The sequence below is a fragment of the Bos grunniens genome, chromosome 13 (genome assembly GCF_055505025.1).
Source record: "Bos grunniens cultivar Pamir isolate PY7600 chromosome 13, Bosgru_T2T1.0, whole genome shotgun sequence".
NCBI classification, from domain to species: domain Eukaryota; kingdom Metazoa; phylum Chordata; class Mammalia; order Artiodactyla; family Bovidae; genus Bos; species Bos grunniens.
Window position 1 is genome coordinate 53,928,526 of NC_141177.1, and position 25,143 is coordinate 53,953,668.

The 25,143-nt window shown below is 41.1% G+C and overlaps 1 protein-coding gene across 1 annotated transcript; it reads right to left on the minus strand.

Annotated features, from left to right (window-relative positions):
* Window positions 1-901: 901 nt before the first annotated feature.
* MEIG1 (meiosis/spermiogenesis associated 1) lies at window positions 902-17,537 on the minus strand. Its single transcript, XM_086334252.1, has 3 exons — window positions 17,364-17,537; window positions 5,370-5,536; window positions 902-1,220 (listed from the first exon to the last, which is right to left on the minus strand). The coding sequence occupies exons 1-3, from the start codon at window positions 17,401-17,403 to the stop codon at window positions 1,092-1,094; spliced, it is 336 nt and encodes a 111-aa protein (XP_086190378.1). The 5' UTR covers window positions 17,404-17,537; the 3' UTR covers window positions 902-1,091.
* Between the last annotated feature and the right edge of the window lie 7,606 nt (window positions 17,538-25,143).

The window sequence follows — 25,143 nt, forward strand, 5'->3', positions numbered from 1 at the left end:
AACTTATCAATGGGGACAAATAAAAAGTCTTGTGCATGCATGCATGCTGTTGCTTTATTTGTGTCTGACTCTTTCCCAACCCCATGGACTGTAGCCCACCAGGCTCCTCTGTCCAGGGGATCCCAGGCAAGAATACTGGAGTGGGTTGCCATGCCCCGCTTCAGGGTATCTTCCCAACCCCAGAATTGAACGCAGGTGTCCTGCATTTCAGGTGGATTCTTTACCATCTGAGCCACTAGGGAAGCCCAGTGACAAAAATTTACAATAAAAGGCTATCTTTCATCTATTTAAATTCAAAGTCCTCAGGACTCACTGATCTGGGGGCACTTCTTAAGTCTCCCAGGATAATAGCCTTCCTTGTACTTGGGCTATTTCTGCAGTGATTAAAGGAAGCACTGGAACATACTTTCTGTGGTGGTGATTCAAGGGTGACCCAGAAGCTGACCCAGGACAAGGTTTCAAGTCCAAGGAAGTGACTCAGAGGAAGAGGACCAGCAGGGCAGTGGGAGAAGGCGTGAGGAAGGGAGATAACCAATTGCCTATGTCATCCAGTGAGATACTGTGGCATGTGACTGGAGATTAACCTCAGGAGATTAACGTTCCTCTAGAGGAAGCAGGTGGCTGGCACCTGTCTGCCTCAGGGACCATCATTTCTTGGCAATTCAGTGAAAAGCAAAGGAATCTAGAGGCAAGAGAAAGCTCCCAGGCCACAAAATGCAGATCTGGCAGTTCAAAGTGATGGTCTAGTGAAGTGGTAAAGGCTGGGGGGCTGGGGGTGGGCCTAACCTCTACACAACCACTTGAGTGGTTTCCTTGGGGGGGGGGGGGGGGCTTTCTCTTCCCCTGCACAGCTGTTAACATTACCACAGTTAAAACAGGAAGAACCAGACTGAGGCGGGCATCAGTGGCATGCTACTGCAGTTATATTTTAGAACAAAAGGAGATGATTACCAGAGACCAACTTTTGGTGTCTCAAAACATTCCATCGGAGTCTGCACTTGGGGGTATTTTGTAAAGTGACACTTACATGATGTCAAATGAAACAACGGATTTTTTAAAAAGATCACGACAAGTAATACTGAGAAGAAAGGCTAGTAAGCATAAATTTTCACTTTGTGGACTTCCTTGTCATCGCACTCCCTCTGTTTGTTGTAGTAATAGAAAGTATTGTCCCTTCTCTGAAGCTTCTTCACATATCCTGTCTCTGGCCAACGATCTACCTGTACATCCAAAACCAAAACACAAATATTGTAATGGTCCTTCCATATAATTGTTCACTATCAAACATTTAAAAGTGCAAGTCACACCAAACAGAGCTCTTAGTGATGTCTTACACTTGTAGACACATAGACACACACACAACACACTTGTCGTACATTGTAACCTTATACTGAAGGACGACTAGTTCAAAGCTTCTCCCTAGATCCCAATTTCTAGATTTAAGCTTCTACTCTGCAGCCAAGATAAAACATTCAGAATAATCTAAACTTTATTCTTATATATACAAATGATTTTAGGCATTATTACTTACTAACTTCTGAAAATAATACCTAAGGAGGGAATTAGGGCTAGGCCCAGGCAACAGGAAGAAGCTAGACTGAATGTCTCTAAAGGTGAATGTGTATTTCATGTCCATATTTCACATGCACACCTTGAAGCTCATTTTCATAGAAATCTGAGATCATGAACAGAGTCTTCAGCAACCTCTTCTTAGCTTCTCCACTTTAGTCTTTCTCATTTGCCATATTGGTTTGCTTACTTGATTGTTTGGCTTGATTCAGTTTGGACCTTTTTTTTTCCCTTCCTCTGTGAATTCACATTATACCTTCTTGCTCAGGCCAGTGCATTTCTGCTCTGGTTAGAGATGTTGCTTCTGGATGGTGTGATGTCTACTCCATCACTGTCAAAACCCAATTATTTGGATTTTGTGTTCATGGCATTCAAAACCAAGTCTTGTTCTTCAACATCATCTCTACTGGCAGCCACTCATTCTCCAGACTTATAAATCACAACTTCCAAACTGGAGTACAAAAGCTCCATGAATATAAATAAATATACATCTTTTATTTTCTAACAATGTATTTTTGCTTTCTCCTGTCATCTTATTTATTTAGGAGTTAGCAAGAATGGGTAGCAGCCTATCCGATGAACCCTGGCAGGCTCTCTGACAGGTACATCACAGAGAAAAGCAATGTTTTCCATCACTTAGGTCAAGCCTGCTTGACTTCGTGGTTTACATTACCCTCAGTGGAGAAAGAAAGAAGTTCTCAAGACATCATTGCCGCTCTCTTTCTCTTGAGGCCAACAGCAGGTTCTCTCATTTACTAGGGTCCCCCAACCACCTCATTCAGTGAAGCGGTAGACTGCCACTGCTTTAGAATTACCCACTGCACTTCATGTGGAGTGAGGAAGGAGACAGATGGGCCCAGGCTGAGCAGCTGTGGCCACTTCTCCCGCTGACACTTTGAGGTAAGACCAGCAGGACGACAGCCCTGACTGGGGCAGAAGACAAAGCGACGCCATTTTTCTCAGTCTTGTGGTCAAGGGGATTTCCCAGCTGGACGCATGTACAGAGGAGGTCATCAGTCTCAGAAGGAGACAAAAGAGGGAGGAGCCACCAGCTCACAGTATGTCCTGCCAAACTCCCAGACATCTTTGCGCTGGAATCCATCTTGGGTGAGAGATGCACACACATCTACCACGAAGGACCTTGAGTCAGACCAAATGTGGGCACAAACAAGGTGGCTAGTCATAGATAACCCAGGCGAGTGCCCCCCATATCAGCGATCTAAGCCACCCCTATTGGGTACAGCTCACTCTGAGCCCGCCTGGGTGTTCCTCTACAGGTTCTTCGCTTCCAATAAACACTTTATGTGCTTCACAGTCTCTCTGCTGAATTTTTCTTCAAGGAAGACAAGGACCAAGGTCCTGCTTCCAGCTACCTTGTCCCTGGAAATCAGGAGGGGCCTCCAAGTAGCTATATTGGTTTTGTCTCATCAACCTCTAGGCTTTTTTCCCCTTCTATAACCCTTTGCTGTTTCATAATTTTTCCTTCTTGGTTTTCTACCCATCACTCCCATTCAACCTAGGAAAACTTCATTCCTTAGAGAGTGGTGGTGGGGATGGGGTTGGAGGGTTAATATAGTCTTCAAGTCAGCTCTCCTTGGGCAGGAAATCAGTCAGTACTGATAGTGTCTATAAGGACATGTACTTCAGATAAGAACAAAGACCATCACCCAAGCCCTTCAGACCACTGCCAATCAAAGGAAGCCTTTGGGTATCATCCTGTCCATTCTCTACAGCCCACTGCAAGTGACTCTTGAGGAACAAAGCCCTTTGGAAGATTGTCTCTAAAGGAAGAAATTTTTATCTTCCTCTAATTTTGGGGGGGGGGAGGCGTATATTTTCACTCACGTAGGTTTTCACTATTTGTCACTCTTAACCTTCCACTCCAAGATACAAGAATAATAAGAGCTATCATTCACCAAACACCATTCACTCAATTAATGAATGAGCACCACAAAATCAGGTATTTCCAATGCTTGATTTCATTTAATTTCTGAGACATTTTTCTAAAGCAGGCCCTTTTACACTTGAGCTCGGCAAGGTAAGCATTAACCTTGTTCAGGATTACACAGCTAAGGAGGAGAGCCAGGATGTAAAGCCTGGGCAGACTGATTTCACAGTCTGTACTCTTTCCACTTACCCACTAAATTTCCTGAGGTCAGGCACTTGATTTTATGTTTATCTTTTTAAAGCTTCTGGCACAGAAACTGGTACAAGGCAGGCACCCAAAAAATATACACAGAAGTGAAATACAAAACGTCTCTGTAATTGTCAAGTCATTCAATGGATAAAGGTGTTCTTCCTTTCATTATACACACATACACACACAAATCCCTCAGGTGCTTTTCGGGGACTTCCTCTTTAAAGGTGTTCTTTGTGTTCCCTTAAATCTGATATCTCTGAGCTCAGTCCCAACAGTTTCTGGAATGGTGGTGTAGGTGCGGGAGTGCCTGTAGGTCCCTGGGTCTTATTTACCTTTCAGGGGCAGGCATCCCAGTGTGAAGGCAAGGTATATGGAGCTTATTTCTGACCTGCAGTAAAATGTTAATGCTTGTGTTTTGCCTATTTAAAAGCCACAGATAATAAAGTAATGAAAACTCCCTTTTGGTAATGTGGACCAAAGTGTAAAATGCTACTAGAATTGAAAAAAAAAAGGATATGGGAAGGTCACAGTCATCAGTCAAATCCTCATTTGATCAGTATTTTAAATTTTATACCTCACCACTGCTAATACTCTCTATTAAGTTAATATCCATTAAACAAAAGAGTCTATTACACTTTAGCTCTGTGTTGCCTTCATCATTTTTTTCTGTCTAGTTTTTTAGGAAATGTGGAGTGGAGATCAACAAGTAGAATGAAGAAAGAAAAAGAATAAGGGGATCTGAAAAACCTGCCCATGAATGAGTCTCGAAAAATAGTTAATAATAATAAAACAATTTGAAAATAAACAATAATAAACACTTTGTGGTAATATCAACTCTAAAACCTAATATACATTTATGAATACTATATCATATTCTATAATATTCCTCAAAACTCAGTCTCCCCATATTCAGTAGAATAAATGAATTTTTAAAAACACATAATAAATTAGGGCCATATCTAGATTTTGTCTAGTCTTTGAAAAGCAAAACCATGTCTCCACTCTCTCAAGAAAGCCTGGAGTATACAGCCAAAGTCAGGAGATTTTGTTGCTTAAGACAGAATTTGGTAGGTCAACTGATAAAGAGTCCACCTGCAATGCAAGAGAACCAGTTTGATCCCTGGATTGGGAAGATCCCCTCGAGGAGGGCATGGCAACCTACTCCAGTATTCTTGCCTAGAGAATCACCATGGACAGAAAGGCCGGCAGGCTACAGTCCATGGGGTTGCAAAGAGTCAGATATGACTGAGTGACTAAGCATATAATTTGCAGTTGAAATAAAAAAATACAGAAAGGAAAAAAACTGAATATCTGATAAGAGAATTTATCTTATCAGAACCCTCACCATAGTGAGAGAAAGAGACTCAGGCTTTTATGGCCTACCATAAAGGATTTGTCTGGTACAGCACAGTTGCTCAGTAAAAGCTAGAAAATTCTTAATGTTTCTGTGCTGAGACCTCTTGCTGCAGTCTACCTGAAAATCATTCTTCTGAACCTTAGTCTCTTTATCAATAAAATCAGGGGGTTGGGGTAGAATTCCCTTTCAGTATTCTCTAGTGCTTTATTGGTGATGGGTTTTCTGTTTGTTTTTATTTTTTAGTGCTTTTCACCCTCTAACAAATTCATTTGGAGTTCAGATTTGTAGAGGCATAAATCTTACCATAGAAACTTGCTTCACTTGTTTATATTCAATTTCATCTCGATATCCTGCTTGTTGAAATCTGTACAGATTTTCTATCTCTTCTGACCATTTTTTGGCACGACTTATTGATTTTGGTTTCACGTCAGAATTAGCCATGGCTACACAGGTCTTCTTACTAAGTATTTCTGAAGGATGTTAAAAAAAAAAGTTTATTACATAACACAGTAGTGACAGTTTGGGAAACCCCTTTAAGAATGAACAAAACTAGATTTTTAAAAAATTAGAGTTAAGAATCCCATTAAATATGTTAGCTTTTTAAACATTCAATTCAAAAAGTAAGAAGGATTCATCTTCTATTTTGGAAATAAAGTCAATCCTGGAGTGATGTCTTAAATGGTGCAGACTGATTCTGGCATTTCAAGTAATAGTTTACACATTTCTGAAATCCTTTTCTTACTTTCGTTTTTAATTTTATTTATTTATGTTTTTGGCTGTGCTAGGTCTTCTTTGCTGAGCAGGCTCTTCTCTCGTTGCAGTGCAGGCTTCTCATTGCTGTGTCATCTTTTATTGTAGAGCATGGTCTCTAGGGTGTACAGGCTTCAGTAGCTGCAGCACATAGGTTTAGTAATTGTGGCTCCCAGGTGACTCAATAGCTGTGGTACACCAGCTTAGCTGCTCCAAGGCACATGGAATCTTCCCAGATTAGGGATTGAACCTGTGTCTCCTGTACTGACAAGTGGATTCTTACCACTGAGCCACCAGGGAAGCCACCCCTCACTCTCTTATTTTTAACTGCTCAGGAGATTGCCAAAGTATCCTCCCATCATTTCATTTAATCATATTCAAAATTTTACCTCCCTCTTTTTCCCTAAAAAGGGAATGTAAGATCAGTCTTCCTTTTCTTCTTATGGGGAAGCAATGGTTTCCTCCTTTTTCTTTTCTTAACTGTTCAGAAACATGCCACTCACTGCAGGCCAGTAACTCAGGTCACTGTGCTCTGGTGTGAGAAGATGGACTATCTGTGCAGTTGGTAAAAGCTATCTCTCTGTCCTGGTACTGAGATCACTGATTTTAAAACAACTTAGGAGCAAGACAGCTAAGATGGCGGAGGAATAGGAAGGGGGAGACCACTTTCTCCCCCACAATTCATCGAAAGAACATTTGAACGCTGAGCAATTTCCACAAAACAACTTCTGAATGCTGGCAGAGGACATTAGGCACCCAGAAAGGCAGTCCATTGTCTTCGAAAGGAGGTAGGAAAAAATATAAAAGATAAAAAGAGAGACAAAAGAGGTAGGAACGGAGATCCGTCCAGGAAGGGAGTCTTAAAAAAGAGAGAAGTTTCCAAACACCAGTAAACATTCTCACCGGGGAGTCTGTGGCGAGCCTTGGAACCTCAGAGGGCAACATAACCGGAAGGAAAAATAAATAAATAATTAAAACCCACAGATTACGTGCCTAACAGCAACTACCAGCAGAGAAGCAGCGCAGACACCCGCATCTGCCACTAGCAAGTGTGGACTGGACAGGGGGGCGGGGGCTGCATCGCTTAGGGTAAGGACCGGGCCTGAGTGCCCCAAGGGCAATCTGAGAGAACTAACTAGAAATAGCAACCCAAACTGTGGGATAGCTATCCCTTGAAAAGCCCTAACCTAAGACACCGCCAGGCCTGCTCACAGAACAAAGGACTGAGCAGAGCTAGCCCACTGTGGACCAGCCCATCCCCCACCGGAGACAAGCAGGCGAGGGCAGCCAGAGCCGGAAGAGGGCAATCGTGGCCCCAGAGAGGCATCATCTACCAACCTACAAGCAGGCTTCGTTGCTAACCAAGACTTCTTGGGATTCTGGATAGTCAACATCCACTGGGAGGGTCACAGCCAGAGATCAGCTCCCCAGAAGAGACACATGGCACACCTGAGAAGGCGCGCCAGTTGTACACCCAGAAAACTGAGCAGCAGGGATGCGGGAGGCAATAAGTCAAAGCCCCCAACTGGGGCGACTGCGCTCGCCAAGCACCTGGTTACCTGAGCTGCTCGGACCTGGGAAGGACACAAAATGAAGGCCCAACCAAGTCTGCGCCTTTGTGGAGTACCCAAGAACCTATTTCTGAGCAGCTTAGACCTGGAAAGTGCATGCAACCCAGGGCCTGCCTCAGACAGTTCCCAGCAGAGCAACCTAGAGCCTGAACAGTATAGACTGGAAAAGCACACATGCTATGAGCGGGGGCAAACCCAGTGTGGCCGAGACATTGTGAGCACTCCCCACACATGCCAGTGGTATTTGTTTGCAGTGTTCCTCTCTCCCTGCAGCACGACTGAACAAGTGAGCCTAAATAAGTGACCACCACCACCCCCTTGTGTCAGGGCGGAAATTAGACACTGAAGAGGCCAGCAAACAGAAGAAGCTAAAATGAACAGAGGGAATCACTTTGGAAGTGACAGGTGCAATAGATTAAAACCCTGCAATTAGCAACGACTACGTAGGAAAGGGCCTATAGATCTTGAAAGTACAAGCTGGGTCAAGGAACTATCAATAACCTCAGATATGCAGATGACACCACCCTTATGGCAGAAAGTGAAGAGGAACTCAAAAGCCTCTTGATGAAAGTGAAAGTGGAGAGTGAAAAAGTTGGCTTAAAGCTCAACATTCAGAAAACGAAGATCATGCCATCTGGTCCCATCACTTCATGGGAAATAGATGGGGAAACAGTGTCAGACTTTATGTTTTTGGGCTCCAAAATCAGTGCAGATGGTGACTGCAGCCATGAAATTAAAAGACACTTACTCCTTGGAAGGAAAGTTATGACCAACCTAGAGAGCATATTCAAAAGCAGAGACATTACTTTGCCAACAAAGGTCCATCTAGTCAAGGCTATGGTTTTTCCTGTGGTCATGTATGGATGTGAGAGTTGGACTGTGAAGAAGGCTGAGCACCGAAGAATTGATGCTTTTGAACTGTGGTGTTGGAGAAGACACTTGAGAGTCCCTTGGACTGCAAGGAAATCCAACCAGTCCATTCTGAAGGAGATCAGCCCTGGGATTTCTTTGGAAGGAATGATGCTAAAGCTGAAACTCCAGTACTTTGGCCACCTCATGCGAAGAGTTGACTCATTGGAAAAGACTCTGATGCTGGGAGCTGGGCAGGAGGAGAAGGGGATGACAGACGATGAGATGGCTGGATGGCATCTGACTTGATGGACGTGAGTCTGAGTGAACTGCGGGAGTTGGTGATGGACAGGGAGGCCTGGCGTGCTGCGATTCATGGGGTCGCAAAGAGTCGGACACGACTGAACGACTGAACTAAACTGAACTGAACTGAAGGAACTATCTGAAAATGAACTGACCCCACAGTGTCCACAACACCACCAGAGAAAGTTCTGGATATATTTTTACTACTATCATTTTTTAATTAAAACTTTTTTTTTTTACTTTTTAAGTCCTCTATTACTCCTTTAATTTTCATTTTTATAACCTACTATTACTTTGCAAAAAAAAGACCCTATTTTTAAAGCAAACTTCATATATATATATATATATATATATATAGTTTTGTTTTATAATTTCTGTGACTTTGTTTTTTTTCTTTAATATTGTATTTTTGAGAATCTAACTTCTACTCTAGATTTTTAATCTTTGCTTTTGGTATTTGTTATCAATTTTGTACCTTTAAGAACCCAATCTTCAGTACCCATTTTTACTTGGGAGCAAGATTACTGGCTGGATTGCTCTCTCCCCCTTTGGACTCTTCTTTTTCTCCACCAGGTTGCCTCTATCTCCTCCCTCCCCCTTCTCTTCTGTACTCAACTCTGTGAATCTCGTGTGTTTTGGGCTGTGGAGAACACTTAGGGAACTGATTACTGCCTAGATCTCTCTCCTTTTGATTCCCCCTTTTATCCTCCTGGCCACCTCTGTCTCCTTCCTCTCTCTTCTCTTCTCTTTGTATAACTCTGTGAACATCTCTGAGGGGGTCCAGATTGTGGAGAGCACATAGGGAAGTGATTACTGGCTAGCTTGCTCTCGCCCCTTTCGATTCCCTCTCTTCTCCTCCTGGCCACCTCTATCTCCCTCCTCTCTCCTCTCTTCCCTATGTAACTCCGTGTACCTCTCCAGGTGTCCCTCACTGTGGAGAAACTTCTCATCATTAACCTAGATGTTTTACCATCGGTGCTGTATAGATGGAGAAGTCTTGAGGCTACTGTAAGAATAAGACTGAAAACCAGAGGCAGGAGGCTTAAGTCCAAATTCTGAGAACACCAGAGAATTCCTGACTCCAGGGAACATTAATCAATAGGAGCTCATCAAACACCTCCATACCTACACTGAAACCAAGCACCACCCCAAGGGCCAACAAGTTCCAGAGAAAGACATACCACACAAATTCTCCTGCAACACAGGAACATAGCCCTGAGCTTCAATATACAGGCTTCCCAAAGGCACACCAAACCCACTGACATCTCATAACTCATTACTAGACACTTCATTGCACTCCAGAGAGAAGAAATCCAGCTCCACCCACCAGAACACTGTCACAAGCTTCCCTAACCAGGAAACCTTGACAAGCTACCTGTCCAACTCCACCCACAGTGAGGAATCTCCAAAAAAAAGAGGAACCACAAACTGCCAGGATACAGAAAGGTCACCCCAAACACAGCAATATAAACAAGATGAAAAGGCAGAGAAATATCCAGCAGGTAAAGGAACAGGATAAATGCCCACCAAACCAAACAAAAGATTGGTCTTTATCTACCTGATAAAGAATTCCAAATAATGATAGTGAAAATGATCCAAAGTCTTGAAAACAAAATGGAGTTACAGATAAACAGCCTGGAGACAAGGATCCAGAAGATGCAAGAAAGGTTTAGCAGGGACCTAGAAGAAATAAAAAAGAGTCAATATATAGTGAATAATGCAATAAATGAGATCAAAAACATTCTGGAGTGAACCAACAGTAGAATAATGGAGGCATAAGATAGGATAAGTGAAGTAGAAGATAGAATGGTAGAAATAAAGGAAACAGAGAGGAAAAAAAAGAATTAAAAGAAATGAGGACAACATCAGAGACCTCTGGGACAATGTTAAATGCTCCAACATTCAAGTCATAGGAGTCCCAGAAGACAAAAAGAAAGACCATGAGAAAATACTTGAGGAGATAATAGTTGAAAACTTCCCTAAAATGGGGAAGGAAATAATCACCCAAGTCCAAGAAACCCAGAGAGTCACAAACAGGATAAACTCAAGGTGAAACACCTCAAGACATATATTAATCAAATTAACAAAGATCAAACACAAAGAACAAATATTAAAAGCAGCAAGGGAAAAACAACAAATAACACACAAGGGGATTCACATAAGGATAACAGCTGATCTTTCAATAGAAACTCTTCAGGCCAGAAGGGAATGGCTGGACATACTTAAAGTGATGAAAGAAAATAACCTACAGCCCAGATTACTGTACCCAGCAAAGATCTCATAGAAATATGAAGGAGAAATCAAAAGCTTTACAGACAAGCAAAAGCTGAGAGAATTCAACACCACCAAACCAGCTATCCAACAAATGCTAAAGGATCTTCTCTAGACAGGAAACACAGAAAGGGTGTATAAACTCAAACCCCAAACAATAAAGTAAGTGGCAACGGGATCATACTTATCAATAATTACCTTAAATGTAAATGGGTTGAATGCCCCAACCAAAAGACAAGACTGGCTGAATGGATACAAAACAAGACCCCAATATATGTTGTCTACAAGAGATCCACCTCGAAACAAGGGACACATACAGACTGAAAGTGGGCTGGAAAAAGATATTTCACACAAATAGAGACCAAAAGAAAGCAGGAGTAGCAATACTCATATCAGATAAAATAGACTTTAAAACAAAGGCTGTGAAAAGAGACAAAGAAGGCCACTACCTAATGATCAAAGGATCGATCAGTCCAAGAAGAATATATAACAATTATAAATATATATGCACCCAACATAGGAGCACCACAATATGTAAGACAAATGCTAACAAGTATGAAAGGGGAAATTAACAATAACACAATAATAATGGGAGACTTTAATATCCCACTCACACCTATGGATAGATCAACTAAACAGAAAATTAACAAGGAAACACAGACTTTAAATGATACAATAGACCAGTAAGACCTAATTGATACCTATAGGACATCTCACCCCCAAACAATGAATTTCACCTTTTTCTCAAGTGCACACGGAACCTTCTCCAGGATAGATCACATCCTGGGCCATAAATCTAGCCTTGGTAGATTCAAAAAAACTGAAATCATTCCAAGCATCTTTTCTGACCACAATGCAGTAAGATTAGATGTCAATTACAGGAGAAAAAGTATTAAAAATTCCAACATATGGAGGCTGAACAACATGCTGCTGAATAACCAACAAATCATAGAAGAGATAAAGAAATAAAAATATGCATAGAAATGAATGAAAATGAAAACACAACAACCCAAAACCTATGGGACACTGCAAAAGCAGTGCTAAGGGGAAGTTTCATAGCAATACAGGCTTACCTCAAAAAAACAAGAAAAAAGTCAAATAAATAACCTAACTCTACACCTAAAGCAACTAGAAAACAAAGAAATGAAGAACCCCAGGGTTAGTAGAAGGAAAGAAATCTTAAAAATTAGGGCAGAAATAAATGCAAAAGAAACAAAAGAGACCATAGCAAAAATCAACAAAGCTGGTTCTTTGAGAAGATAAATAAAATTGACAAACCATTAGCCAGACTCATCAAGAAACAAAGGGAGAAAAATCAAATCAACAAAATTAGAAGTGAAATGGGGAGATCACAACAGACAACATAGAAATACAAAGGATCATAAGAGACTACTATCAGCAACTATATGCCAATAAAATAGACAACTTGGAAGAAATGGACAAATTATTAGAAAAGTACAACTTTTCAAAACTGAACCAGGAAGAAATAGAAAATCTTAACAGACCCATCACAAGCATGGAAATTGAAACTGTAATCAGAAATCTTCCAGCAAACAAAAGTCCAGGACCAGACGGCTTCACATATGAATTCTACCAAAAATTTAGAGAAGAGCTAACACCTATCCTACTCAAACTCTTCCAGAAAACTGCAGAGGAAGGTAAACTTCCAAACTCATTCTGTGAGGCCACCATCACCCTAATACCAAAACTTGACAAAGATGCCACAAAAAAAGAAAACTACAGGCCAATATCACTGATGAACATAGATGCAAAAATCCTTAACAAAATTCTAGCAAACAGAATCCAACAATATATTAAAAAGATCATTCATCATGACCAAGTGGGCTTTATCCCAGGGATGCAAGGATTCTTCAATATCCACAAATCAATCAATGTAACACACCACATTAACAAATTGAAAAATAAAAACCATATGATTATCTCAATAGATACAGAGAAAGCCTTGGACAAAATTCAACATCCATTTATGATAAAAACTCTCCAGAAAGCAGGAATAGAAGGAACATACCTCAACATAATAAAAGCTATATATGACAATCTCTCAGCAAACATTATCCTCAGTGGTGAAAAATTGAAAGCATTTCCCCTAAAGTCAAGAACAAGACAAGGGTGCCCACTCTCACCACTACTATTCAACATAGTTTTGGAAGTTTTGGCCACAGCCATCAGAGAAGAAAAAGAAATAAAAGGAATCCAGATTGGAAAAGAAGAAGTAAAACTCTCACTGTTTGCAGATGACATGGTCCTCTACATAGAAAACCCTAAAGACTCCACCAGAAAATTACTAGAGCTAATCAATAAATATAGTAGATTTGCAGGGTATAAAATCAACACACAGAAATCCCTTGCATTCCTATACACTAACAGTGAGACAACAAAGAGAAATTAAGGAAACAATTCCATTCACCATTGCAACAAAAAGAATAAAATACTTAGGAATAAATCTACCTAAAGAAACAAAAGACCTATATATAGAAAACTATAAAACACTGGTGAAATAAATCAAAGAGGACACAAATAGATGGAGAAATATACCATGTTCATGGATTGGAAGAATCAATATAGTGAAAATGAGTATACTACCCAAGGCAATCTATAGATTCAATGCAATCCCTATCAAGCTACAAACAGTATTTTTCACAGAGCTAGAACAAATAATTTCACAATTTGTATGGAAATACAAAAAACCTTGAATAGCCAAAGCAATCTTGAGAAAGAAGAATGGAACTGGAGCAATCAAAATACCTGACCTCAGGCTCTACTACAAAGCCATAGTCATCAAGACAGTATGGTACTGGCACAAAGACAGAAATATCGATCAATGGAACAAAATAGAAAGCCCAGAGATAAATCCACACACCTATGTGCACCTTATCTTTGACAAAGGAGGCAAGAATATACAATGGAGAAAAGACAATCTCTTTAACAAGTGGTGCTGGGAAAACTGGTCAACCACTTGTAAAAGAATGAAACTAGAACACTTTCTAACACCATACACAAAAATAAACTCAAAATGGATTAAAGATCTAAACGTAAGACCAGAAACTATAAAACTCCTAGAGGAAAACATAGGCAAAACACTCTCCCACATAAATCACAGCAGGATCCCCTATGACCCACCTCCCAGAGTATTGGAAATAAAAGCAACAATAAACAAATGGGACCTAATTAAACTTAAAAGCTTCTGCACAACAAAGGAAACTATAAGCACAGTGAAAAGACAGCCTTCAGAATGGGAGAAAATAATAGCAAACGAAGTAACTGACAAAGAATTAATCTCAAAAATATACAAGCAACTCCTGCAGCTCAATTCCAGAAAAATAAAAGACCTAATCAAAAAATGGGCCAAGGAACTAAACAGACATTTCTCCAAAGAAGACATACAGATAGCTAACAAACACATGAAAAGATGCTCAGCATCGCTCATTATCAGAGAAATGCAAATCAAAACCACAATGAGGTACCATTTCACGCCAGTCAGAATGGCTGCGATCCAAAAGTCTACAAGCAATAAATGCTGGAGAAGGTGTGGAGAAAAGGGAACCCTCCTACGTTGTTGGTGGGAATGAAAACTCGTACAGCCACTATGGAGAACAGTGTGGAGATTCCTTAAAAAACTGGAAATAGAACTGCCATATGACACAGCAATCCCACTGCTGGCCATACACACTGAGGAAACCAGAATTGAAAGAGACACATGCGCCCCAATGTTCATCGCAGCACTTATATAAAAAACACTTTATAATAGCCAGGACATGGAAGCAACCTAGATGTCCATCAGCAGATGAATGGATAAGAAAGCTGTGGTACATATACACAATGGAGTATTACTTAGCCATTAAAAAGAATACATTTGAATCAGTTCTAATGAGGTGGATGAAACTGGAGCCTATTATACAGAGTGAAGTAAGCCAGAAAGAAAAACACCAATACAGTATACTAACGCATATATATGGAATTTATAAAGATGGTAATGATAACCCTGTATGTGAGACAGCAAAAGAGACACAGATGTATAGAACAGTCTTTTGGACTCTGTTGGGGAGGACAAGGGTGGGATGGTTTGGGAGAATGGCATTGAAACATGTATAATATCATATGTGAAACGAATCGCCAGTCCAGGTTCGAAGCATGATACAGGGTACTCGGGGCTAGTGCATTGGGATGACCCAGAGGGATGGGATGGGGAGGGAGGTGAGAGGGGGGTTCAGGATGGGGAACACATGTACACCCGTGGTGGATTCATGTCAGTGTATGGCAAAACCAATACAATATTGTAAAGTAATTAGCCTCCAATTAAAATAAATAAATTTATATTAAAAAAATTTTAAATAAAAAAACAGTTTCTGAAAATAAATTTTCAACTCATTTAAGTAACTGTATAGTCATCAAACTTGTATAGCCAATTTTTCAAAGACATAATCTTGCACTTGTTTTCTCAGCTACTTATTACCCAAAAATATCATTCATTTAGTATTTATTATATATAAGATGAGAGTGAAAAAGCTGAGTTAAAATTCAACATTCAAAAAACCAAGATCATAGCATCCAGTCCCATCACTTCATGGCAAATAGATAGTGAAAAATGGAAACAGTGGCAGATTTTATTTTAGTGGGCTCCAAAATTACTGCAGCCTGAAGTTAAAATTGCTTGCTTCTTGGAAGAAAAGCTATGACCAACCTAGACAGCGTATTAAAAAGCAGAGGCATCACAAAGGTCCATATAGTCAAAGTTATGTATGGTTCTTCCAGTAGTCATGTGCGCATGTGAGAGTTGGACCATAAAGAAAGTTGAATGCCCAAGAATTAATGCTTTCGAACTGTGGTGCTGGAGAAGACTCTTGAGAGCCCCTTGGACAGCAAGGAGATCAAGCCAGTCAATCAATCCTAAAGGAAATCAACCCTGAATACTCATTGGAAGGACTGAAGCTGAAGCTCCAATACTTTGGCTGCCTGATGTGAAGAGCTGACTCATTGGAAAAGACCCTGATGCTGGGAAAGATTGAGGGCAGGTGGAGAAGGGGGCAACAAAGGATGAAATGGTTGGATGTCATCACCGATTCAATGGACATGAGTTTGAGCAAACTCCAGGAGATAGAGAAGGACAGAGAAGCCTGGTGTGCAGCAAACCACAGGGCGTAAAGAGTCAGACATGACTTAGTGACTGAACAGTGAACAATAATATTTTATAGTACATATTATATATGTATATTACATTTTAATATTATAATTATTATGTATCAGTATATATTATAGTCATTTATGAAAATAGTGCCCAGAATTCTCACCATGATTCCTTGAATTCATTTTTCTATTTCAGTATGGTTCTATTAGCTGAAATACATTAAAATCAGACCTAATAAAGTAGATCCTGTAAGTGAATTTGTATTTCAGTTGTAACAATGAATGCTTATGATGTTAAAGCCAAGTGGAGTCTTTACACTGTGCCACCTGTGAAACCTTCTTACAGCTTTCTATTTACTAAAAACAGAATGAAACTAAAAATAGGAAAAAATCAACTTAAAATTCCTTAAAGATTTGAGTGATTCTCAGAAATTCAGTGACTGCACTAATTCTGCTGGTAACTTTAGCACTTTGTAAGTTTTAATGATAGCTGTAGCAAAAAATAACTGATATGAAATACTTTTTACCTCTGTAATACTAAGTTGTATCTGGAGACACAGGAAATGGCAATGCCTCCCTACTATGCAAAGATCAGATTTTATTAAACAGTATTAGGATTTACATGGGTATTGAAAAATCCAACTAATATTAATTCCCTGACAATCTGAGACTCAGATCTAACAGAAGAAGCATTTGATGTACTGTCAAACTCCTTTCTGTGCAAACATCTGTCACCTTCTTCTTGCTTTTAAAAGTGCTTTTACTTTTCAAACTCCAAGAGTCATCAGGCTAATCTCCCATTTTTTTGCCCATTTTATTTTTTTCTGTTCCTAGACAAGGCAGGATACGGCAGAAGGGCCCTTTAACTAGTAAGTCACTTGATAACCTCTAAATTTCTCACAGTTCCCAAAGTTGTTGGTGTTCAGTTGAACAACAAAACTGGTTCCCAGAGTCCAAGCCTTGGTGGTCCATCGTCCAGGTGTGCTGTGTACCTCTGCAGCATAAAGCCCCTCTTCTCGGGGACCCTGCAAGGTGACTAATGTGACTTCTCTGGTCCCTCAAACTTTTTTTTTTTTTCCCTGCCAGAAATCAGCAATCACGTCTGTAAGGCAAAATCTGCCTAGAGAAGGCTGGGATGGAGAAAGTGTCCTCAACACTGGGGATCAAATGGTCGCCCTGCAGGAGGAACTCAAAAAGGAGCCCCAGAATCGCGACCCCTAAAGACAAAGGGGGCACAGGGCCGCCTGGAAACCACGAGGAGTTGAAATTAAAGACCCTTCCATAAAAAGAGGAAACGAGAAAATAGAGGAGGGAGGCGGACAAATCTCAGGTACCCTGAAGAAGAAGGGGTGGACCCTGGATGGCTTCGGAGAGGGCGCACCCATCCCTCCGCAATGGGGCCTCTCACCCTTGGGTCCTGCTCGCAGGGGTAACCCTCGCTCAGCCATCCTTGAGAGGCCGGGGCGCCCCGCCCAGGAGCTTGCAAGCGAGCCCAGCGGTGCTCGTGCTTTCCACTCGGGATCCGTGGCCTGGGCTGGGCCACCCAGAGGCCAACTGTCACGGCCCTGGCAACGCTTCCTTTACCTGGCAACGCCTTTCGCAGCTTACTTAGGCCCCTTTGAACTCACTCAGGCCCCACCCACTGTGAACGGGCCTTTGTGCGCAAGTGCGTTGGGGCGGGGCCCAGTTTGGAGCTTGAAAGCGGGTCTCTGGATGGAGCCTTGCAATTGTCTCAACCCCCCTTAGAGGTGGAGAGAGGACTGTGTCACTTGCCACTGCATCAGTCACAGACAGCATTCCCTAAAAAAGCCGATCAAGGAATAGAGACCACTGGGCTTCAGGTCCCTGATACTAAATATCTCCTATCTGTCCCACCTCTTTAACCAATCCATAGAGCTGAGCATAGAAGAAGTGAAGTGGCTCAGTCGTGTCTGACTCTTTGTGACCCCATGGACTGTAGCCTAACAGGCTCTTCCGTTCATGGGATTTTCCAGGCAAGAGTGCTGGAGAGGATTGCCATTTCCTTCTCCAGGGGATCTTCCCAACCCAGGAATCGAACCCAGGTCTCCCGCATTGCAGGCAGACACTTTACCGTCTGAGCCACCAGTAAACCTATGATAAATGACATCTATAGCTTTAATTATTTTTTCCAACATTACCTTCATTATTGTATTTAAAATACTGCCTCTTTACTTACAACTCTCAAATTTATTTCCTTAATCCAGATCTCTAAACTCCAAGGTGTATACAGCATCCATGTGTGGGAAAGTCGCTCAGTTGTGTCTGACCCTTTGCTACCCCATGGCCTATACAGTTCATGGAATTCTCTAGGCTAGAATACTGGAGTGGGTAGCCTTTCTCTTCTCCAGGGGATCTTCCCAACCCAGGGATCAAACCCAGGTCTCCCACATGGCAGGCGGATTCTTTACCAGCTGAGCCACAAGAAAAGCACTACTCAACATCCATATGGTTGTCCAAAACAACTACCCTCCAAACACTCATGCTTAATTCTTCCCCTTCCATGGTCTCCCACTTTCAGTAAGTGGTCACTAGAGTCCATTTTCTCTTGCTATTTGTCAGCAACATATCCATCCATCTGCAAAATCTGTTGGCTTTACTGCTTCCATCCAGCCCAAGCCACCATCACTTTTCCCCTTCTGGTATTGCAGTAGTTTCCAACAGGCTTCTCTTGTCCCCTGCAGTCTATTCACAGCAAAACAATAGACTTGATCTTATAAAATTATGTTATTTCTCTTCTCCTAATCCTGCAATGATTTCCCATTTTACAGAGTAAAAACCACCAAAGCCCAACAAGATTTGCTCTCAATCACTCCTCCCTTGTTCTGTAGCTCTGGATCACACTGCTCAGCACCAGTGACCTGGCTGTTCATCTCCTAGCTCCCACAGTAAGGATTTAGTCGTAGCTGCCTCCTTCCATTTATCCCCTTGGCTCACTTCCTTGTCTTCAATTGTTAATATCTCAATTCACCCATTTTCATCCAGCTAGCTCGCTCTTCCCATCGTATTCTCTAGTCCTCTTACTATGTTCTAGTGTTTCTTCTTTCCGCAAGTCTGATCACCTCCTAATATACTATTTTTATATTGCTTCTTTTTTCCTTTTCTTAGCTTAATGTTTTTTATATTGGTAGTTTCTTTAAAAAAATTATTGAAGTATAGTTGCTTTACAATATTGTGTTAGTTTTTACTGTACAGCAAAGTGAACCAGCTATGAAAGTGAAAGTGTTAGTCTCTCAGTCATGTCTGACCCTTTGTAACCGCATGGAATGTAACCCACCAGGCTCCTCTGTCCGTGGAATTCTCCAGGCAAGACTACTGAAATGGGTTGACATTCCCTTCTCCAGGGGGTCTTCCCAACCCAGAGTTGAATCCAGGTCTCCTGCCTTGCAGGCAGATTCTTGACCGTCTGATCCACCAGAGAACATATACGTATATCCCCTCATTTTTGGATTTCCTTCCCATTTAGGTCACCATGGAGCACTGAGCAGAATTCCCTGTGCTATACAGTAGGTTCTTGTTAGTCATCTATTTTTCACGTTGTATCAGTGTATATATGTCAATCCCAATCTCCCAATTCATTCCACCCCCATTGCCTGTTTATATTTTAGTATTTATCTTTCACTCGAATGTAGTTTCCATCGAGAGAGATATTGTTAACTAAATTCCAAGAACAGTGCCTAGCACTAAGTAGGTACTAAAACAGCATATTAGGAATAAATATATTTCACCATCACTGCTACTGTGTGGAAGCAGTATAGCATGGTGGCTAGGAGATACATTCATCTGTTGATTCCATGTCTTGGCAATTGTAAATAATGCTGCTGGATGCTTATTCCTTTGAAGAAAAGCTATGACCAACCTAGACAGCATGTTAAAAAGGAGAGACATTACTTTGCCAACAAAGGTCCATCTAGTCAAAGCTATGGTTTTTCCAGTAGTCATGTATGGATGTGAGAGTTGGGCCATAAAGAAGACTGAGCACTGAAGAACTGATGCTTTTGAACTGTGGTGTTGGAGAAGACTCTTGAGAGTCCCTTGGACTGCAAGGAGATAAAACCAGTCAATCCTAAAGAAAATCAATCCTGAATATTCATTGAAAGGACTGATGCTGAAGCTCCAATAGTTTGGCTGATTTGAAGAGCTGACTCATTGGAAAAGACCCTGATACTGGGAAATATGGAAGGCAGGAGAAGGGGACAACAGAGGATGAGATGGTTGGATGAATCACCAACTCGATGGACATGAGTTTGAGTAAGGTCTGGGAGATGATGAAGGACAGTATGCTGCAGTCCATGGGGTCACAGAGAGTTGGACACAACTGAGCGGCTGAACAACAACAATGAACATTGGTTAATTCTTTTTGAATTAATGGGTTTCTTTTTTGATATATACCCAGGGGTGGAACTGATGGGTCATATGGTATTTTGAATATTGAGAAACTTCCGTACTGTTTTCCACAGTGGCTGCACCAACTTGTATTTCCATCAATACTGTACAAGGGGTCTCTTTTCTCTACATCTTCACCAGTATTTGTTATTTGTGTTCTTTTTGATGATAGTCATCCTGACAGGTGTAAGGTGCTATCTCATTGTAGTATTAATTTGCATTTCCCTGTTGATTAGTGATGCTGAGTATCTTTTCAAGTCCCTGTTGGTCATCTGTATGTCTTCTCTGGAAGAATGTCTATTCGGGTCTTCTACCCATTTTTAAATTGGGTTGTTTGGGGGAGGTTGCTGTTAATTGTATGAGCTGTTTATGTATTTTGGATACTAACCCCTTATGTTGTTGTTTAGTCTCTAAGTCATGTTTGACTCTTTTGAAATACCATGGGCTGTATAAGTCATATTACTTGCAAATATTTTCTCCCATTTAGTAGGTTATCTTTTGGTCTTGTCACTGGCTATCTTTGCTGTGCAATGGTTTTTAAGTTTAATTAGGTGCCATATGTTTATTTTGCTTTTATTTCCTTTGCTTTAGGAGCAGACCTCCAAAAAAATATTGCTATAATTTATGTTAGAGTATTACACCTGTGTTTTCTTCTAAGAGTTTTATGGTTTCTGTTCTTACATTTAGGTCCTTAATCCATATTGAGTTATCTTTGCATATGAAATTGTAAAAGAATGAAATTAGAACCTTTTCTATGTAGCTGTCTGGTTTTCCTACACCACTGTTGAAGAGACTGTCTTTTCTCCATTAGATATACTTGATTCCCTTGTTGTAGATTAATTGACCATAAGTGCATGGGTTTATTTCTGGGATTTCTATCCTGTTGCACTGATCTATGAGTCTGTTCTTGTGCCAGTGTCATATTGTTTTGATGATTGTAGCTTTGTAGTCCAGTCTGAAGTCAGGAAGTGTTATTCCTCCAACTCTGTTCTTTTTTTCTCAATATTGTTGGCTATCAGAGTCTTTTGTGTTTCCATATACATTTTAAAATTATTTGTTATAGTTCTGTGAAAAATGCTCTTGGTATTTTGATAGGATTGTGTTGAATCTTACATTGGAAATGTGGAATCTTAACCACTGGACCACCAGGGAAACCTCATAGCTAGGTAGTGTCTTCTTAATCAGTCGGCTCCTATAGAGAAGGAATATCCCTACCAATCTTGTTTACTTTGTTTACATCCTCCTATGTGAGTGAGTGAAAGTCACTCAGTTGTGTCCGACTCTTTGCTACCCCGTAGACTATACAGTCCATGGAATTCTCCAGGCCAGGATTCTGGAGTGAGTAGCTAGCTGTTCCCTTCTCCAGGGGATCTTCCCAACACAGGGATCAAACCCAGGTCTCCCACATTGCAGGTGGATTCTTTACCAGCTGAGCCATCAGGGAAGCCCTATATACTCTCTAATTTTTTTTTTTCAAATCTATTGAGCTATAATTGAAATGCAATAAATAGCACATATTAGCAGCATGTAATTCAATAGGTTTTGGCATATGTATATACCCTTGAAATCATGACCACATCAAGTTAATGAACTTGTTTCCTTGTGTACAAAGTTGACTGTTGATTGCTTTCTGTCACTTTAGATCAATTTACATTTTTCTATAATTTTATATAAATGGCATAATGTAGTATGTACTCTTCTTTTGTCTGGCTTCTTTTGCTCAGCAAAATTATTTTGAGACTCATCCCTTTTGTTTTGTTGTATTAATAGCTCATTCCTTTTCTCTCCCAATTGTATTGTGATATAATTTATATATAACATTGCATAAGTTTAAGTTGAACAACATAATGTCTTGAAACATGTATATGCTGTACCAACATGATCACTACAATAAATCTAGCTAACCATCCATCACCTCATATAGTTAGTTTTTTTTCTTGTGATGAAAACTTTTAATATCCACTTCTTCAGTAGCTCTCAAGTATACACTGGGCTTCCCTGGTGCCTCAGATGCTAAAAAATCTGCTTGAAATGCAGTAGACATGGGTTTGATCCCTGGGTTGTGAATATCCCCTGGAAGTGGGCATGGCAACCCACTCCAGTATTCTTGCCTGAAGAATCCCCATGGACAGAGGAGCCTGGTGGGCAGGCTACAGTCCATGGGGTCGCAAAGAGTTGGACATGACTGAGCAACTAAGCACAAGTATACACTACAGTATTGTCAATTGTAGTTGCTATGCTGTACATTCCATTCCATGACTTTTTCATCTTATAACTGGAAGTTTGTACCTTTTGACCACTTTCACTCATCTCTCCCACACCCCTCACTCTTCTCTGGCAACCACCAATCTGTTCTTTGTTTCCAAGAGTTGGATTTCTTTAGATTCGACATATCAGTGAGATCATATAGTAGTAGGTGCCCACTAAATAATTAATGGCTAATATTTATTGGAAGCTTCCCTGGTGGCTCAGATGGTAAAGAATCTGCCTGCAATGGAGACCCAGGTTGGATCTCTGAGTCGGGAAGATCCTCTGGAGAAGATGGAATGTCAGTCCACTCCAGTATTCTTGCCTGGAGAATCCCATGGACAGAAGAGCTTGGTGGGCTACAGTCCATGGGGTCGCACAGAGTTGGATACGACTGAGTGTCTAATATTTATTGAGCTCTTAGCATTTTCCAGGGCCTTGTGTGGGCTTTATTGTTATCTCCATTTTAAGATGATAAAACTGAGTTTCGGAGACGTTACCTTAACCAGGATTACATAAATAGTAGTGGCTCAGATGAAAGTGGCTAATCAGGGCCTGTATTTTCTTTTCTAAGAATAGCATAGAACATAGTATGTGTATAATGCAAGTTATTTATATTGTCAGCTGAAAAAAAAGCACAACATAAATATATGGCTCACTCATCTTAAGGGTACACATTACATGCCTCTGGGCTATGCTTATCCTATCCTCTTTTTATTCTAACTCTCTATTTGTCTTTATTCTCTTGTACTGTATCCATTGTTGAAAGAGAATAGGATAAACAAAGGGACAAATAAAAAAATAAGAATATGAGCCATATCAAGACCTGTGGCCAGGAGCTTCATTCTCAGAAGTAAACACACTGGATTCTGCAGATATCAGGCTCAGTGCAAGATCTTGTTTTAGGTACAGACAGCCTAGCCACAGTGACACCCTCTTTTATCCTATGACAAGCCATCTCATACCAAATCAAATGTGTTGGCAATATATACTAGCAGAGTATTTTACTCAGAGTAGTGACAATGGTGTGTACTCCTCCCCCCTCCTCTCCCCTTTCTCTTCTTACTCTTCCTTTCCTCCTCCTCCTCCTCCTCCTCCTCAGCAGTTCATCAGAATCTGTATTTGAATAGAACTGACTGCCAGGGCTTCAGAAATATGCTAATATTCCCTGAGGGTGACATTCTGATTCTTGATTTCCCTGGTTAGAACAAATTGTTACTGGAATTATTCCTACGTTACCTTGTGTCTCTGTGGAAGCATTTATTTACCATGTTCTACAAAGGTCTATCTCCAAATTGATTGAAAATGACTTGTAGGCACATCTTAGTCATCTCTGTCATCATGGCAGGGCTTGTACAGTGCTAGCACAAAGTAGTAGCTTGCACAACACTAAGCACAACTCACAGGTGTTGGAGTTGTGATTAAAATAATACTGTGGTGTCTAAGGAGACTTGCTACAAAGGGGGTGCAGGTAATGCTATTGCGACTATTTGGTGAATGTTAATATTTTCACAAGACTTCTCCAATGGCTCAGCGATAAAGAATCCACCTGCAGTGCAGGAGACGAAAGAGTCATGGGTTCCATCCCTGGTTCGGGAAGATCCCCTGGAGGAGGAAATAGCAACCCACTCCAGTATTCTTGCCTGGAAAATGCTATGGACAGAGGAGCCTGGTGGGCTACAGTCCATAGAGTTACAAAGAGTCGGACATGACTGAGCATGTAGGCCCACACAATACTTTAGCAAACCTTTTCATAAAGTTGCTTTGATGTTTAAAAACTCCATACCTTTCATCTATCACCCTACCATTGTTTTACTTTTATACATCTTTCTAACTTCCAGAAAACAATAACAACAACAAAACATCTCAGAAGAGTTGGAGGTTGGGGAGGCTAGCAGCTAAACTCTCCCTGAGATCTTTACTTATCTACCCTAAGATCATGCATCTGAGCTTGATTGTCAGAGATTGTGTATTTTACTCAGTTTGTAGATTATAAATGGAAACGGGGACTAATAGTTTTCGAATATACCACAAGACTGATACAATTTTCTCACACAGTCTTCACGATTATCCCATAAAGAAGACAGTGGGAAGGAACAGAAAGAAGAGAAGCCAAAGCAAGCTTTCAGGAACACAGTGGACAAGAAGGAAGCAGAATGCAGTCTGATTTCAAAGCCAAGCTCCGCATCCCGCTTCTCATCCTTGGATGTAGTCGCCTGCTCTGGACGTTGTCTCCCTTCGCATTCTTGTTCCTGCACAGACCCAGGCAAAGCGACGATGTGTTGTGCCAAGGTATCCAGGAGGAGGCCCACTGCTCGCGTTACAGCCTAGATTCCACCCAGCCTCTCAGCTGTGAACGCAGAGCAGCCCAGGTGGTTGGTTTTAACCCACAGGTGACGGGAGGCCGGAAATGACAGAAAGCTCGTTGGCACCGCCCACCCCGGAAGCAGAGCTGCTCTGATTGGACTTTGCTGGGTCCGGCCGGCCAGTGGTGAGGCGGTGGCAAGTTCCCGGAAGTAGCGGCGCCGGCGGAGGCT